This window comes from Lolium rigidum, chromosome 1, assembly GCF_022539505.1.
Source record: "Lolium rigidum isolate FL_2022 chromosome 1, APGP_CSIRO_Lrig_0.1, whole genome shotgun sequence".
Lineage (NCBI taxonomy): Eukaryota > Viridiplantae > Streptophyta > Magnoliopsida > Poales > Poaceae > Lolium > Lolium rigidum.
The window spans coordinates 358239850-358253937 of NC_061508.1; the positions used below are offsets into that span (position 1 = coordinate 358239850).

Consider the following 14088-nt stretch of genomic DNA (forward strand, 5'->3'; position numbering starts at 1 on the left):
GGGAAACCGTAGGGCGGGGACCCCGCGGATCTACCCATATGTACATCGATAGCAAATGTTGGGCCTAGTGGCTCCGGTTGACCCGTCTGCGAAGAGCGTCACCCATGCATGGGACCTACATATGCCATCTACGAATTCTTAAAAAATAGAACCATTTTTTACATAATTCATACTAGTAAATAAATAATAGAAACATATTATAAAGTAATATGAGAGAGGGAAAAAATAAAAAAAATAAAAAAATACTATATGCCGAGGGTGGCCGTCGGCATAGGGTGTCCATGCCCTATGCCGAGGGTGGCCGTCGGCGTCTGACTGACGCCGTGAGCGGGCGTCGACGGCGCGGGCTGGGCCAGAGGCGATGCCGGTGCTACGCCGAGGGCCAAGGTGACGCCGACGGCTGCCCTCGGCGTAGCCTCCTCTACGCCGACGGTGTTTGTACGCCGACGGTCGGGTTCGTGAGCTGCCCCGGCGAGGCCGTACGCCGACGGCCCCGATAAAAAGCCGTCGGCGTACACTCTGGCCGTCGGCATCTGTCACCATTCCTGTAGTGTCTTACTGATGTGCTTTGCACATCTGCACCGGACATAAGTACATGTCCGGTTACGTTTATGGGCCTTCAAGCAAACTGTTCTTGATTCGGTTTGCCGATGATCCCTCAAAATAACATCATGCAACTGACTCTTAAATCAGAGTGCAAGTAATGGGCTCGCAAGATGCCATGCACCTCCTTGCAGGTTAGCTTACAAGTTTCAATGATGGTGTTAACAACTGATCGTCTAGTCTGATCGAAATAACTCCCACATAGTAGAATCTTCTGACAGGCAAGAAAATGAAAACTCACAATATGACCTTCTGACGGTAACAAGCACCAGAGGGTGTAGTACACTCCAGTAGAATCAAATCAGTATTGATGTTGTTAGCTAGCTAAGAGACAAGCAGCTGGGATGGTTATTGTATGCATTGGAGTCTGAGATAGGGAAAGATCCACATATGAGCCAAAATTGCACCAAGGTCGTTCTTCATGGCACCGACCGGCCACCACCCAAGTACATCAGATAGTCTTCTTTGATAACATTGTGCGAACAAGCTCGATAACTCCTATACAACCTTGATCATGGATTATGTGATCTAGTGATGTTGCCACGGACTTCAAGCACACACAAAGATACTATTTCCTGGTGCCCCTCATTCCCAACATTTGTACAAATTTTTTCGTCTCTCTTTTCCCCCAATCTAGGAAAAATGTTTGCTCGGCTTTATGTTTCTACTAGATGTAAACAATGCAATGTGATCTCATCTCGGCCTATCCAGCTATTGCAGGTCACCCTAGTTATATGTATATAGGTGAGACGAAACATGCATATACTAGTATAAAGACATATTGTATCCCTTTTCATTTGAAATAGTAGTAGACCAGTAGGTGAGCAAACAATGAATTTGAGAATAGGTAGGTGAAACATTGTGTTATTCGTAATTGAAGAAAAAATATGTCCTAATGTAGTATTGATCGGTAAATCTGGCACATGCGATGGTTAATGATGGAATCCTAAAAAATCAGGCTTAGACCCACTTGAATGCATAAGACTAGTCACAATGAAAAATATCATACGGTAGTATCATGCATATGATACTAATTTATGCTACCACCTCTATAATGCATAATATAAAGGTAGTATCATAATTTTCAATATATTTAATGTTTTTTTTGTAGAATCTCAATGCAAATTTGTGCACCTGATGTATTTGGTATCAAGTTTTCTAGTTTTACGTGCTATAATACCGTATCTATCGATGATATCACTTTCACCTCTCTCCTCATTAATTGTTGTGCCACATCACATTTTTGTCAACATGACACACATGATAGCAATGGTCCCATTGTGGCTAGTCTAATGCTGGGCTGTGAACCGAGGCATAGCCCGATGGTTGGGATGGGCTGATGCATCGCCGCCCGCCTAGGTTTAGTCTCCGCACTCGTAATTTGGTGTCGTACACACAATCACTTTTAGTAAAAAAACAACGCTTTGGGTTTTTTCCCCTTAAAGATAATCATTTTTTTAACGCTGGGCATTTTTTCTTAGCTTTGATTTTACCTGCATCCCAAACAGAACGGAAGAGCCCACATGCATTAGTCAGTTTCCATGGAAAGAGGAAAAACATGGGAAGAGGGAAAGGCTGGAAGTGTTTTTACGAGTTATAAATGAGGCAATTAGTACACACATTACCCCTATTCTTTGGTATTACTCCAAAACTCCAATTAACCTTGTATACGGTATGGAGGGAGTACAATACTCTCATATTAAATCAATGTTATTAAATAATGAAGAGTCAAGTGCTAGAAGCAGTTTCAAGGGCTTGTGTTGGTCTTCACCCTTTCTTGCCTAAACAATACTACTTGGACTAATAACTAAAACATGCGTGGAAATTTCAAATCAAGTAAAATTTAGCATTGATAACATGCTTAATGGAAATACTATCTTTATTTGGGAACCTTGTTTGTTGGCGAATGTAGATAATATTCTTCTGTCTTACTACCTCTGTTCCTATGAGTAAGATGAACACGTTTTCCATGATTTAACTTAGACCAATAATTAGTCTAGTCCAAGTATATATGATTATTTTATAGAAAATGGCATCACTAGAAAGCGATTTTCGGTACAAATCTAACGGTACCTATTTGATGTAATACAGTTGAGATATAATCTTGAAAACGGCATGCACCTTATTCATTGAAATGGTGGGACTAACATGTTTACTTTCATGGACATCCCAGAAGTCTTCATGTGATATATGGTTGTGAGCCATATTACTTAAAACAAGTAAGAGCATCTTTAACAGAACCCGTAAATTCCGCCGGAACTGAACTTTTCCGGCGAATTTATGGGTTCGGACCGAATCTATCGCAGAACGGAGCCCGCAAAGATGGGCCGGCCGGTAAAAAGAAGTTCAGGGGCCCGAGAAACTCCCCGCACGCCCCGTATTAAAAGGCTTCACGGAGGGGAGTTTGGTTCGCAAACCCTACTCCCCTCCACCGTTCGTCTCCCTTTGCCGCCGCCAAGGGCCATTTCGAGCAATCCAGCGAGCCCCAGGCAGTGATCCAGCGCTCACCGGTGCGCGATGGTGTCCCGTGGCGGCTCCGACGGCCGTGGCGCCGGATTGGGTGGCGGCGACTCGCCGCCGCGTCCGCCCGTGTTCCGCAGTGACGCGGAGCGGCGCAAGTGGAACCGATCGGAGGGCGTGCGCAAGCGCAGCGCTAGCCGGTGGACGAACTGGGGGCTCACGCCCAGGGAAGGTCGCCCGGTTGGACAATTTTTAGAATCGCCAAATTCGAAAAGAGTAAAAAGTTACATCCAGTTAAAGATTTTTCCTGCAAAATCAAAAAAATCAAAAAAAAAATGTGACGCACCAAGTGTCCATGCGCCACAGAAGTTTTGGCTAGAAATTTGAATTTCGGTCACGCCCTCCTCCTCCTCCACTTCACCTCCACCACTTCTCCTCTCAGTTCTCCATCTCCTCTTTCTCCTCCACTTCTCCTCCCACCATGACCACCACCTCCTCCCTTCTTCTCCACCACAACCACCACCCCCTCCTACCTTCTTCTCCGGTGAACACCACCACCACCTTCTCCTACTCCTCCGGCGACCACCACCACCTCCTCCGGCGACAACCACCACCTCCTCCTCCTCTGGCCACCACCACCACCTCCTCCTCCTCCGGCCACCACCACCGCCACCACCTCCTCCTCCTCCTCCACCCACCCCACCCCACCCCACCCAACCAGTCACCTTCCGGCGATATTCCAAAAAAAACGGGGAAATTCCGGCGGCCCCAGATCTAGATCTGGCCGCCACTTTTTTAAAAAAAAATCAAAAAAAACAATTCTGTGGCGCATATTGGCATGGTGCGCCACAGAAGTTTTCAAGAAAATTCTATGGCGCATATTGACCTAGTGCGCCACAGAAGTTTTAAAAATTCTGTGGCGCATGTACATATACGCCACATAATTTCAAATACTAGTCGCGTGGCAACTGTGGTGACCTGGATATGCGCCACATAATTGAAATTTGGTGCGCCACAGATAGCCTATTTTCCACTAGTGACATCTTTACCAACAAATAAATATCTCAAATGAAAAATATAAACCAGTAGGTCATCATACAATGAGAAGTCGTGTTAGATCACGGACTTTGGGGAGCTTGGTTTATTAAAACAAATACATGCATATATAAATATCTAGCATGCGCGTACAAAATTTCAACTCTGATCTACACATAAAAAAATGGAGAGCAAAATCGAGTTTATTTTGTCTTTTTGGAGCCATAGGTTTGAATTATTTTTCATAGTCAAAACATAGATGTATTATGCAACAAAAATTTACAAATAAGAAGAACACTTCCGAATGCATCCGCGTACAAAACTCAGATTTGTTTTCTGAAACTTCTGAGTATCATTTTCAGTTTTTTTTTCAAAGTTATTGGCTCACTGAACCATTGGAGGTACAAGTGGTTTTTCAGTCGACAAAATATCGAAGTGCCTCTACCAAGGTGTATCTTAGGTTGTTCAACGGAAAAATAAGAGAAGTTGGAGTCATATAAAAGTGCCGATTGAAGTACCTTGTTGGGTTAACTTAGATAACTTTAAACTTGAAAGACGTTACACATGGCGATCGAGACTCGTGGGGGCTTCTGGCAAGTTTATCTACATGTCCTTGGAAAACCTTAGAGGCGGAGGAATCTTACCTTCTTGATGCTCCCGTCTATATGTCTCCATGTTTTCTTTGTTTTCATCTGGCCACCACGTGAAAACCTCACAACAGACTGAGTTGTTTCTTTTTTATTTACCTTGAAACCGGAACGTAACATGCATCAGATGGAGTATCGTTGTGTGTGGAGCAAGGAGTGGCTCTCCTAATCGAACTATGTGCACACACATGATGACGGGTCGTGTTGTTCTTGTCGGAGAGTCTCTGCCTGTGAGAATGTGTCTCACAAAACCAGAAGTCAGAGGTTGCGTTTAAGTAATCACGATGCAAATTAAGCTGCCGTTTGAGCAATTCAGAAGAAGCACGAAGAATACTCTCCCCTCGAAAAGAGTTAGAGCCATCAGGACCGCGGAGAACTAATGCAATGGCTAGATTCAAATTACTCCATATTCTTCATTTCTTTTTAATCCTAATGCAAGGATCACAAGAAGATACTACCCATGAAATTTTGTTCTAAGATACAGATTCAATATCAATTCTGAAAATGAGCTAAATCACTTAAAAAATATACAAATAAACTGAATTCTTCCCCAAAAAAATAACAAAAGCATAGGAGACAACATCAACAGATCCCCCACAAGAACCAGTCAAGGTCGGGTGGAGAGAATCCCACCGCCGCTGGCACCACATGGGCTTTGCCAAGTGATGCTCGTCGACGGCGGTGGACTGAGGGGAGAGGAGAAGGCCTTGTCACTGTGGCGCCTATGGTTACGTCCTTGGTAAACAAGTATGACCACAACAAATCAAACAAAGTCAATATTGCTCTTTGCAATGTTTCCATGAAAGTAAAACCTAGTAACTGGTACTACCTCCGTTTCAAGGAATAAGGCGCCCTCGTTTTACGAGTTTTTTGTTTGACCAAGAATTATTTTAAATAGATAAAGATTATTTGTATAAAATTAATATCATTACAAAGTGTTTTTCAATACGAATCCAACGATACTAATTACATATAATATAATCAAGATTTTGTTGCTCAATTTTTATGGTCAAAGTTCGTCTTGGAAAACGCGTGCGCCTTATTCCTTAAAACGGAGGTAGTATAAACAAACATACTTACTCCATTGCATTTACTTTATAAACTGCCTAGTGAAATTACCAACTAGAAATTTGATTTGGTGTAAATTGAGTGCATAAGTTCGATCTAGTAGGAACAAACACAATGCATATTTATTTCCTTTTTTTAATTGATTGACGACACTTTTATTTCTCATCGAAATAGATAAAACTTCTCAAGTTCGAAAAAAGCAGAGAACCAACCTGAGTTTGGGTGGTTAGAATGGTGGTTGTACCCCCAGCTCACCAGAGTTCAAACCCCAGGTTTGACATCTGTGTGTCTCATAAAAGCGGAATATTCTTTCAGTGGGAGGCGATGTTCCCGTCGACAGCGAGGCGCCTGTGGTGACTTCGTCAACTTCAAGATCCAATCTGTCGGCTCGGTCTTCCGGAGGTGCTCATAGGGTAGGGTGTGCGTGTGTGCGTTCATAGGGGTGAGTGTATGCGCGTGTATATGAGCGACCTCCGTTTGTACTGTGTTTTTCATAAAAAAAAAGCAAAAAAAAGGAGGAGTATACATGAGAAAAAAAAACTTCGAGGATGTCACGAGACGAACGAAAACGACGGTCGCTAATGGCCGGCGAGGCGGGGCCCACTCCACGTCGACCAGCATCCCCAATCGCCCAATAAATGCAGCATCCCCACGACCAGACCCGACAAACCTCTTCCCCATCGTCTCTCTCGCCAGCCAGCCAATCGTCTCCGTACATCCACATGGGCGCGGCGGGCGACGCACCGGCGGAGCACCCGCCGTCCCCGCCCCCGGCGACGGCGAAGAGGACGCTGGTGTTCACGTACGGCACGCTGAAGCGGGGCTTCTCCAACCACGCCCTGCTGCAGGACCTCTTCCTCACCGGCGACGCGTCCTTCGCGGGCGCCGCCGCGACCGCCGCCCCGCTCCCGCTCGTGTGCGGGCCCTACCGCGTCCCGTTCCTCCTCAACCTGCCGGGCTCCGCCGGCTGCCACCGGGTGAAGGGCGAGCTCTACTCCGTGACGGCCCGCGGGCTGGCGCGGCTGGACGAGCTGGAGGGCGTCTCCCGCGGCCACTACGAGCGCCTCCCCGTCGAGGTCGTGGTGGCGGACGAGGGGGCGGCGGCGGAGGGCGCGGTGGCGTACTACGCGCACCGCGGGTACGCGGCCGAGATGTGGGCGCGGAGCGGGCGGCGGGGCCACGCCGAGTACTCGCCGGCGGTGGCGGCGGGCTACGTTCGCCGCGTCGACCGGCCCCAGGGCCAGACCTTCCTCGAGCAGATCCGCGTCTTCGTCTCCTCCCAGTCCTAGATCGATCGATTCATTACAAGGGAGATGGAGTACTGTCTCTGATTTCCGACAGCCGCGTGCGTCCGGATGCGTGCCGACGAGGGCCGTACGCGTACGGTTGTCCTTGCTCTGTTTCAGATTGGGATGTCGTCGTCTGCTCGTCTGGCAGTATCTGTCTGCTTCTGTGATGACCGCCGTGGCAGAGAGATCGATCGGTGGATACGCTTATCACTTCCATTCCAATTATTGTCATCCAATTATTGTTGGCGTGTAGTATGTTGTATCGATTGATCAATTATGTTCCTTGATGGATTTGGGATATGATACTTGCTACATCATCTTTCCAATTATGTGTGATTTAGTTGTTGTATCACTTGGATCCTAAATCTCATCCTGTGTCACCACTATAAAAAAAACTTTCCCAGCTCGGGCGTGTTCACCCATGCTGAGGTAAGATGTTATTTGGTGGCATGTTTATGTTGAGATATAAGTTATTGCACGTCGGAACTTAGTGGCCAACGCTTGGAGCGGCATATGGTTGTCACCGGCGATGTGCTATAAGTTGTTCAGCGGACGAAGCTGTAGGCGAGGAGCTCGGGATGGAGGTTGTTGCGCAGGTTAGGGATGGGTAAGGAGAAGGAGGGGCGATCGTGCCGAGTCGGTGCTCGGCATGGTGAGGCAGCGGAGGAGGGGCGGCGCTGGGCCTCTGTATCTTAGGAGGAAAATGAGCGACACATGAGGGAGAGAGAGAGGGATGCGAGGATGCGGCTCGAGGGGTGAAAGAAGTTTCAGAGGAGTGTGGGGAGGCGCCTCCGGGTCATGCGTGTAAAAAGTTTCAAGGCGAATCCGCTGGGTCGAGTAGCGACACTCGATTTGAGCTTTTCTACTCAGCCTGGCTGAGAGACCTTTTACGTGTGAGGTGGGCAGTGCCCAAAGATTAACACTAGGCTAACAAACACCCAAAAGCCGGGTGAGGTGAGAAATTTTGGATTCACGGCCCACCAAACACACCCTAAAAAGCTACCCCGTCTGTGCAAGGGATCCTCCCAATCCAAGGCTCAGGGGAGAAGGTGCGGCGGCCCGCCGGCGCAACGTTCTCGTTGTCGTCCTAGGCATCGGGGTCCAGAAGGATCTTTTTGTAATTTTATCTTTGTTCTGGGCTGTTCTGTAAGAACCATGGTTTAATACTACCAGTGATTTCTCGCAAAAAAAAAAGAACACACCCTAAAAAGCTAGAGCGACAAACTAACTTTCCTCTAGACGTTTTTTTTTTTTTTTTTTTGAGATGTCCCGTGTTATTGGTGCTTTTAGAATGCTAGAACGACAAACAAGCTTGGTGTTTTTTGGAATCCAAAAGTCACCAAACAAACTTTGCCATGTAGCCGACCAATTTCCGCAGAATCTATGCATGATGATAGATCATATGTATACAATACGACCTTGATGTGTATCTTATTGGCTATTATATTTGCACATCGTTGTCAATCTGATTAGATGCCTCTGTCGCTTGCATAAACTAACAAGAGGGAGGAGAATTTGATTTGTGCAAGATTCCACTTAAAATGGTTAGTGTTAGAATCTGTTGCTGTCTACCTTTTCCATTGCCTAATGGCCGAGAGGACCAATTACCCATCATACAAGTTGCCTTTGACCATAAGATAAAAGTATTGGTTGTCTAAAGAAAATGTTAGGAGAGAGATGTTCGTGAATAGAAAGTCTTGCGTGGTCTCCAGTCATCAGGAATGGTTTATGTTCATTGCACGGACAGGGCGATGCTTTGACAAAAATCAGCCACAAGTTTTACTCCACTTAGAGGATGTCTAATAGACCCCCTATTTTTCCGTAAAACGCGAGTAGAGGGCCCTGTATTCACTTTCCACCGGCCGAAAACTCGTCCGAGGTAGCAGACGACGTATCTCCATCCCGTAAAACAGAATCTTCCGTAAGATTCTGTTTTACACGCTAGGGATATGGGGTCTGCTAGCTCGGACGAGTTTTCGACCCGTCAAAACAGGGTTTTAGACAATAATTTCAGACAACTATTTGTGATCAAACATAGCACATCCAAAACATGTGATGAATAATTCATAGTTTTTTACACCACAACGCGATCATAGCAATGTTCAAGTCACCACCAACACCATCAATGCGATCAACCATCAACGAGTTCATCGCCATCGCCGCCACCACTCGTCGGAGACTCACCTTGAGGAGTCGACGCACCAACAACACTTGCAGCACGAGCTTGACGCGCGAGCATCTTCTTCTCCATGATGTCCGCCTTTGTCTCCTTCCACCATGCCAGCTGATCCTCGTCCATGTCCTCGGTGCGCATCATCATGATCTCCCTCTCCTCGGCCAAGAGATCCTTCATGACCTTGGCTTCTTTGAGTGCTAGCATCCTCGATTCCAATTCGGCTTTCACCTTGGCATCTTCCCGCCTTGCTTCCACCTTGGCAAGCTTCACCTCCTTCTTCTTCTCGGTGATGAGGAGCTTGGTCTCCAATGTATTCATCGTCAATGCCTCCTTGGACTTCATGAGTTGATCCAACTTCTCCTTCAAGCTAGTTGCTTCGCCTTCTACCTTCACCCTCTCCTTGGCTTTCTTGGAGCCCTCAGGCTTGCCAGCGTTTCTCGCACTCATGTCCTCCGCTTCATCATCCATGTTGAGCAAAGCTTCCTTCTTGCACTTTGGTTCATTGTCCCTCAACTTCCACTTAGGAAGATGTTGAAGCAAGGAAAAACAATGTTGGAACTGAAATTCCTTGTTCTTGGAGCCGGCCATGTCTTTGTACCTCAGTTGAGCATACTTGGGCTGCACAACAACAATATTAATGTGATGTTTGCATATCATCAACACATAGTATGGACAGCAACAAAGTTGGAAAACTTACATAGTCATCCGGCACGCATCCACTAGGGGGTTGTCAGCCACTTGGTCCATGGCAGCACTCCAACAGGAACAAGCTGGTTTGATGGTGTTCCACCGGCCTTCAAGGGAGCGGTAGGATCTGTCGGCCATGCTCTTGGTGCGAGGCTTCAGCTGGTGGTAGAGATCCTCGATGCGCTGCCAATAGCGCTTGCCGGCTTGATCCACTCCGGTGCACACATCCATCCCCACCCTACCCCAAGCACGGACCAAGGTCACGTCTTCAATCTCGATGTAGTTCGAGGTGCGTGGCTTCAGCGCGGAAGAACCAGCGGCAGCGGGATCAACCTAAACCACCTCCTCGTCATCGACCGCTTCGTCACCCTCACCCTCTTCATCCTCGGCATAATCATCAATCCCTTCGACATTGTCCTCCCCATCGAACGCATTGATGCCGACGGCCAAGTCCACCGAGGAATCGTTGAGCATGTCCATGTACGATGTTGTGGACTCAACCTCGAACACCTTTTCTACTTCCATGGAGGGTGGCGGCGGCGCGGGCGTCGCCGCAGACGGAACGGAGGGAGGAGGGGCCGTGGCCTTGGAGGGCGGTGGAGGCGCGAGCCCGATGCGGCTGATTGACTTTGTCTTCACCTTGGTTGGCGGGGCGCCCCTCGGCCCGTCCGCCTTCATCTTCGTCCTACCCCCTTCTTGGAAGCTCCGACAGTCACAACCGGCGGAGCTGCGGCCGCCGCAGGGGCTTCGAAGAACTGCTTCGGGATCCTCTTCCTCTTCAATGGGATGGTGGCGGAGATCATGGCCGAGACTTCGCCGATGTTTGGCGGACCTTCGACGGGGACATCAACCACCGCGGGCTAAGTTGGTGCAGCGCCGGCGGTCGGCGGGGCTTGCGGGGGATTCATGGCAGCGAGATCCGGCCGCGTCGTCGCCGGAATGGGCGGGGCGGAGGAGATCGGGGGCGGTTGGGTTTCTCTGAAACCCTTCGCGCGCAGCAGAGGGGAGGATGGTGGTTTGGCCTCTATTCCCCTTCCCACCCCGCAGAAATAGGGGCGAAGAGCCGCCCCGTAGCCAAAACTGGAAAAAATCGATATGGGGGGCTGATTTACGGGGTGTGTTAGACGGCCGGGAAGAGCTCTACCCCGTATATCGACGGTTATTTTACGGGGTTGGGCCTTTTAGGGGGTCTGTTAGACATCCTCTTAACTTTCTCACTCTTCTAGCTGACACATTTCATTTCACCATCCCTACCATGAACTCTCGCGTGTCTCTCGCGTGTCCCCTCTCGCGTCGCTCCTCCAGGCGACCGAGAGGGGCAAACCCTAGCCGCCGCCCCATCCTTCCTCCCCCTCTCTCCCTCCTTGTCGCCCCCCCGAGGTGCTGCCGACCGAAGGCCACAACGTCGGTGAAGGGGGCGGCGGGGATTTGGCCCTCAGCTGCGGCCCCCGGCGCGTAGCACAGCCGCATGGATGGAAGGTGGCCGGGCTGGGCTTGCCGGGGCAGAGGCCGCTGCCCGGCGACGCTTTCCACCCCCGACGCGTCTCCCCCTTGGTCGGTGATTCCGGCAGCTGCTCCTCCGTCCGTGGCGGCGGGTGGCTCTCGGGATCTGGCGGCTCGGTGGCGGCGGCCTTCGGTGCTGGAGGTGCTGTTGGTGGTGGTCTCGACGGGGGCCCTAGACTCCGGAGCGGCGGCTCCGGATGGTGGCAGCGGCGTCGTCTTCTTCGCGGCGAGCGATGGCCCGTGGCCCTGGCCGTGTGGGCGGCAGGGTGGCAGCGAGATCTAGTCCGGGGTGTCATGGTGGCCGGTGAAAACTGAGCCTCAAGCTCGGTCTTGGTGGATGATGGCAGCGTCGGTCGACGTCGTTACCTTGGTGAAGGCATCATCTTTGCCCGTCTTGGCACTACACTCGGCGAGTTGGGGATGCGCGGCTGCCGGTGAAAATCGTGATCCGACCTCGGTTGGCGGATGATGGCGAGGTGTCGCGCCGCTACCTTCTTGAAGGCATCATCGTCGCAGTCTGCGGTCTCTCACTCGTGCTGCTCCGGGGGAAACCCTAGGTCCGGGTCTCCCGGATCAGACGATGGCGGCGCGCCCTGCGTCGTTCTACCTCTTGGGGCATCGTTTTTGGAGCGGCTGCTGGATGTTGGCGGATTTCGGTGGAGTGGTGTTCATCTCCCACATTGTTGGCGCTGAGTCTCAGTGGCATGGTGCTCGCGGGGTATCGACGACAGATGCGGGATGATGTATACGTGCAGGATGGTGGAGCCGTTTGGCGTCATGGTGGCATCGACGGCAGGTCTTGCAAGGTTAATGCGATGATCTCTTTTGAAGATGGAGTCGAGGAAGACGGCGGGAGCAACTTCTGTGGCGTGTGTGTTGGCGTGCGCTGAGAGTCTGCTTGACTGGATGTGCTTCTCACCTCCTATTGGACGGTTTGGGAAGGCATTTAGTTTTTGGATGATGTGAGTTGGTGTATTGTTCTTTGTAAGGTTTTGTGAATAATCTAATAAAAAAAGCCGTATGCATCCTTTAGATGCAGAAGCTGGGGCGATATTTCCCATTTCGAAAAAAAACCCGGCCCTACCATGAAGTATGCATGCGTGCGTGCCGGCACAACAGGACCGTATGGCTGGCCGGTTTGTTTCCTCTGTTTCAGATTAGGATATCGATTTGGCACTTTGCTTCTCTGTAGTGCCGGTTGATACACTTGTCACTTCCAATAGACTTTTGGCGTGTGTATGTGTCAATCTTGTTGCTTGATAAATGATTACCAGACCTGGGTGATACTTCATACTTGTGTATGTTCATTTGCTGTGTAACTTCATACTTGGATCTTTTAAACACGTGAGCGTGTGATCTGCATATTGTGTGCTTTATGTTGGCCTTCATCGACAGACAAACTTAGTTCTACATTCCTAGCTAGCCCATAAATAAAATTCCACACAATGTAAGCACTAGATTGAAAACAACATTAATTCACAAACTGTTATTATTGCACATCAATGTCGATCGGATGCCTCCACCACTTGCATAGGCTAACAAGGAGGAGGATAATTTGGTTTGTGCAAGATTCTAGTGCAAATGATTAGTATATAATCTGTTGCTATCGACCAATTGGCTCTTCCATTCCCCAAACGGCGGAGGACCATTGATGCAGAGGCTGGGATCACGCCTCCATTTCAAAAAAAAGGCGGATGACCAATTACTCATCACACACAAGTTCCTTGCAAAATTGAGATGAAGAAATAGAAGACAGGAAAAAATGTTTATAGATCTACACCATGTAGAATCTTTTTCTATGATAACATCAATCATGTTAATACTCATTGCATGGATGGTTGATGCTTTCGAAAAGCTCAGCCAGAAATTTCAAGTCAGCTTTCTTATAGTGCGAACATAATCATCTTTTCTTTCTATTTTACGAGATAGTACACTTTATAAGAAACTTTACTATCACAACACCGTATGGAACAAAAATGAATTGGGTCAATCTTGCACTTAGGATTAACATCATGATTATATACTCTTTTTATAAATTAAGTTGAGATGGACACATAATTATATGATTTTCACTAATTCAATGAAATAAAAAAACAATATTTCATGTAAGCAAAGTCATATCAATTAGAAGGGTACATCCATACTAATAAAGCTCTACTAATCATCTTTATCTATATATTATAAAACAAGAAAATTGGTAGCTGTTTCCCGTCGCTTTGGCCATATTTCAAAAATGAGCTATGAGAAAACTATATATGGTTACATTAAGTTGAAATTTTCCATTCAGGAAAAATCTTGACAACCAATTGATACAAATAAGGGTTTCAATTATATCTTATAGACGACGTGGGCTTAGCCTACTGGTTGGGGTCGCAGTGGCGCACCCTAGTGACCGGAGTTCGATTCCTGTCAGGGACGAATTTCGGAATTGTCACGCCAAGTCCCACTTCTACTATATCAAAAAAGTGTCTAGTTCCTCCTAGACACTGTTTCATTTTTTTTAATTATATCTTATAGAGTCATTGATCTTACTTGTGTATGCAAGTTAAAGTAAGTGGCAATGACTGAATTCAGGATGGGAATGGGCTGGCCCGGACCTGGCCATGTGGCCTCAAGGCCA

The 14088-nt window shown here is 48.2% G+C and overlaps 1 protein-coding gene across 1 annotated transcript; it reads left to right on the plus strand.

The window, feature by feature from the left end:
- The first annotated feature begins 6488 nt into the window (after nt 1–6488).
- On the plus strand, nt 6489–7431 carry LOC124684697 (putative gamma-glutamylcyclotransferase At3g02910). Its single transcript, XM_047218962.1, has one exon. It carries the CDS (start codon nt 6536–6538, stop codon nt 7100–7102), a length of 567 nt encoding a protein of 188 aa, XP_047074918.1. The 5' UTR covers nt 6489–6535; the 3' UTR covers nt 7103–7431.
- Nucleotides 7432–14088: the final 6657 nt, after the last annotated feature.

Excerpts from the sequence above, each read along its gene's own strand:
- LOC124684697 (XM_047218962.1), top strand. The coding sequence starts at position 6,536 with ATGGGCGCGGCGGGCGACGCACCGGCGGAGCACCCGCCGTCCCCGCCC.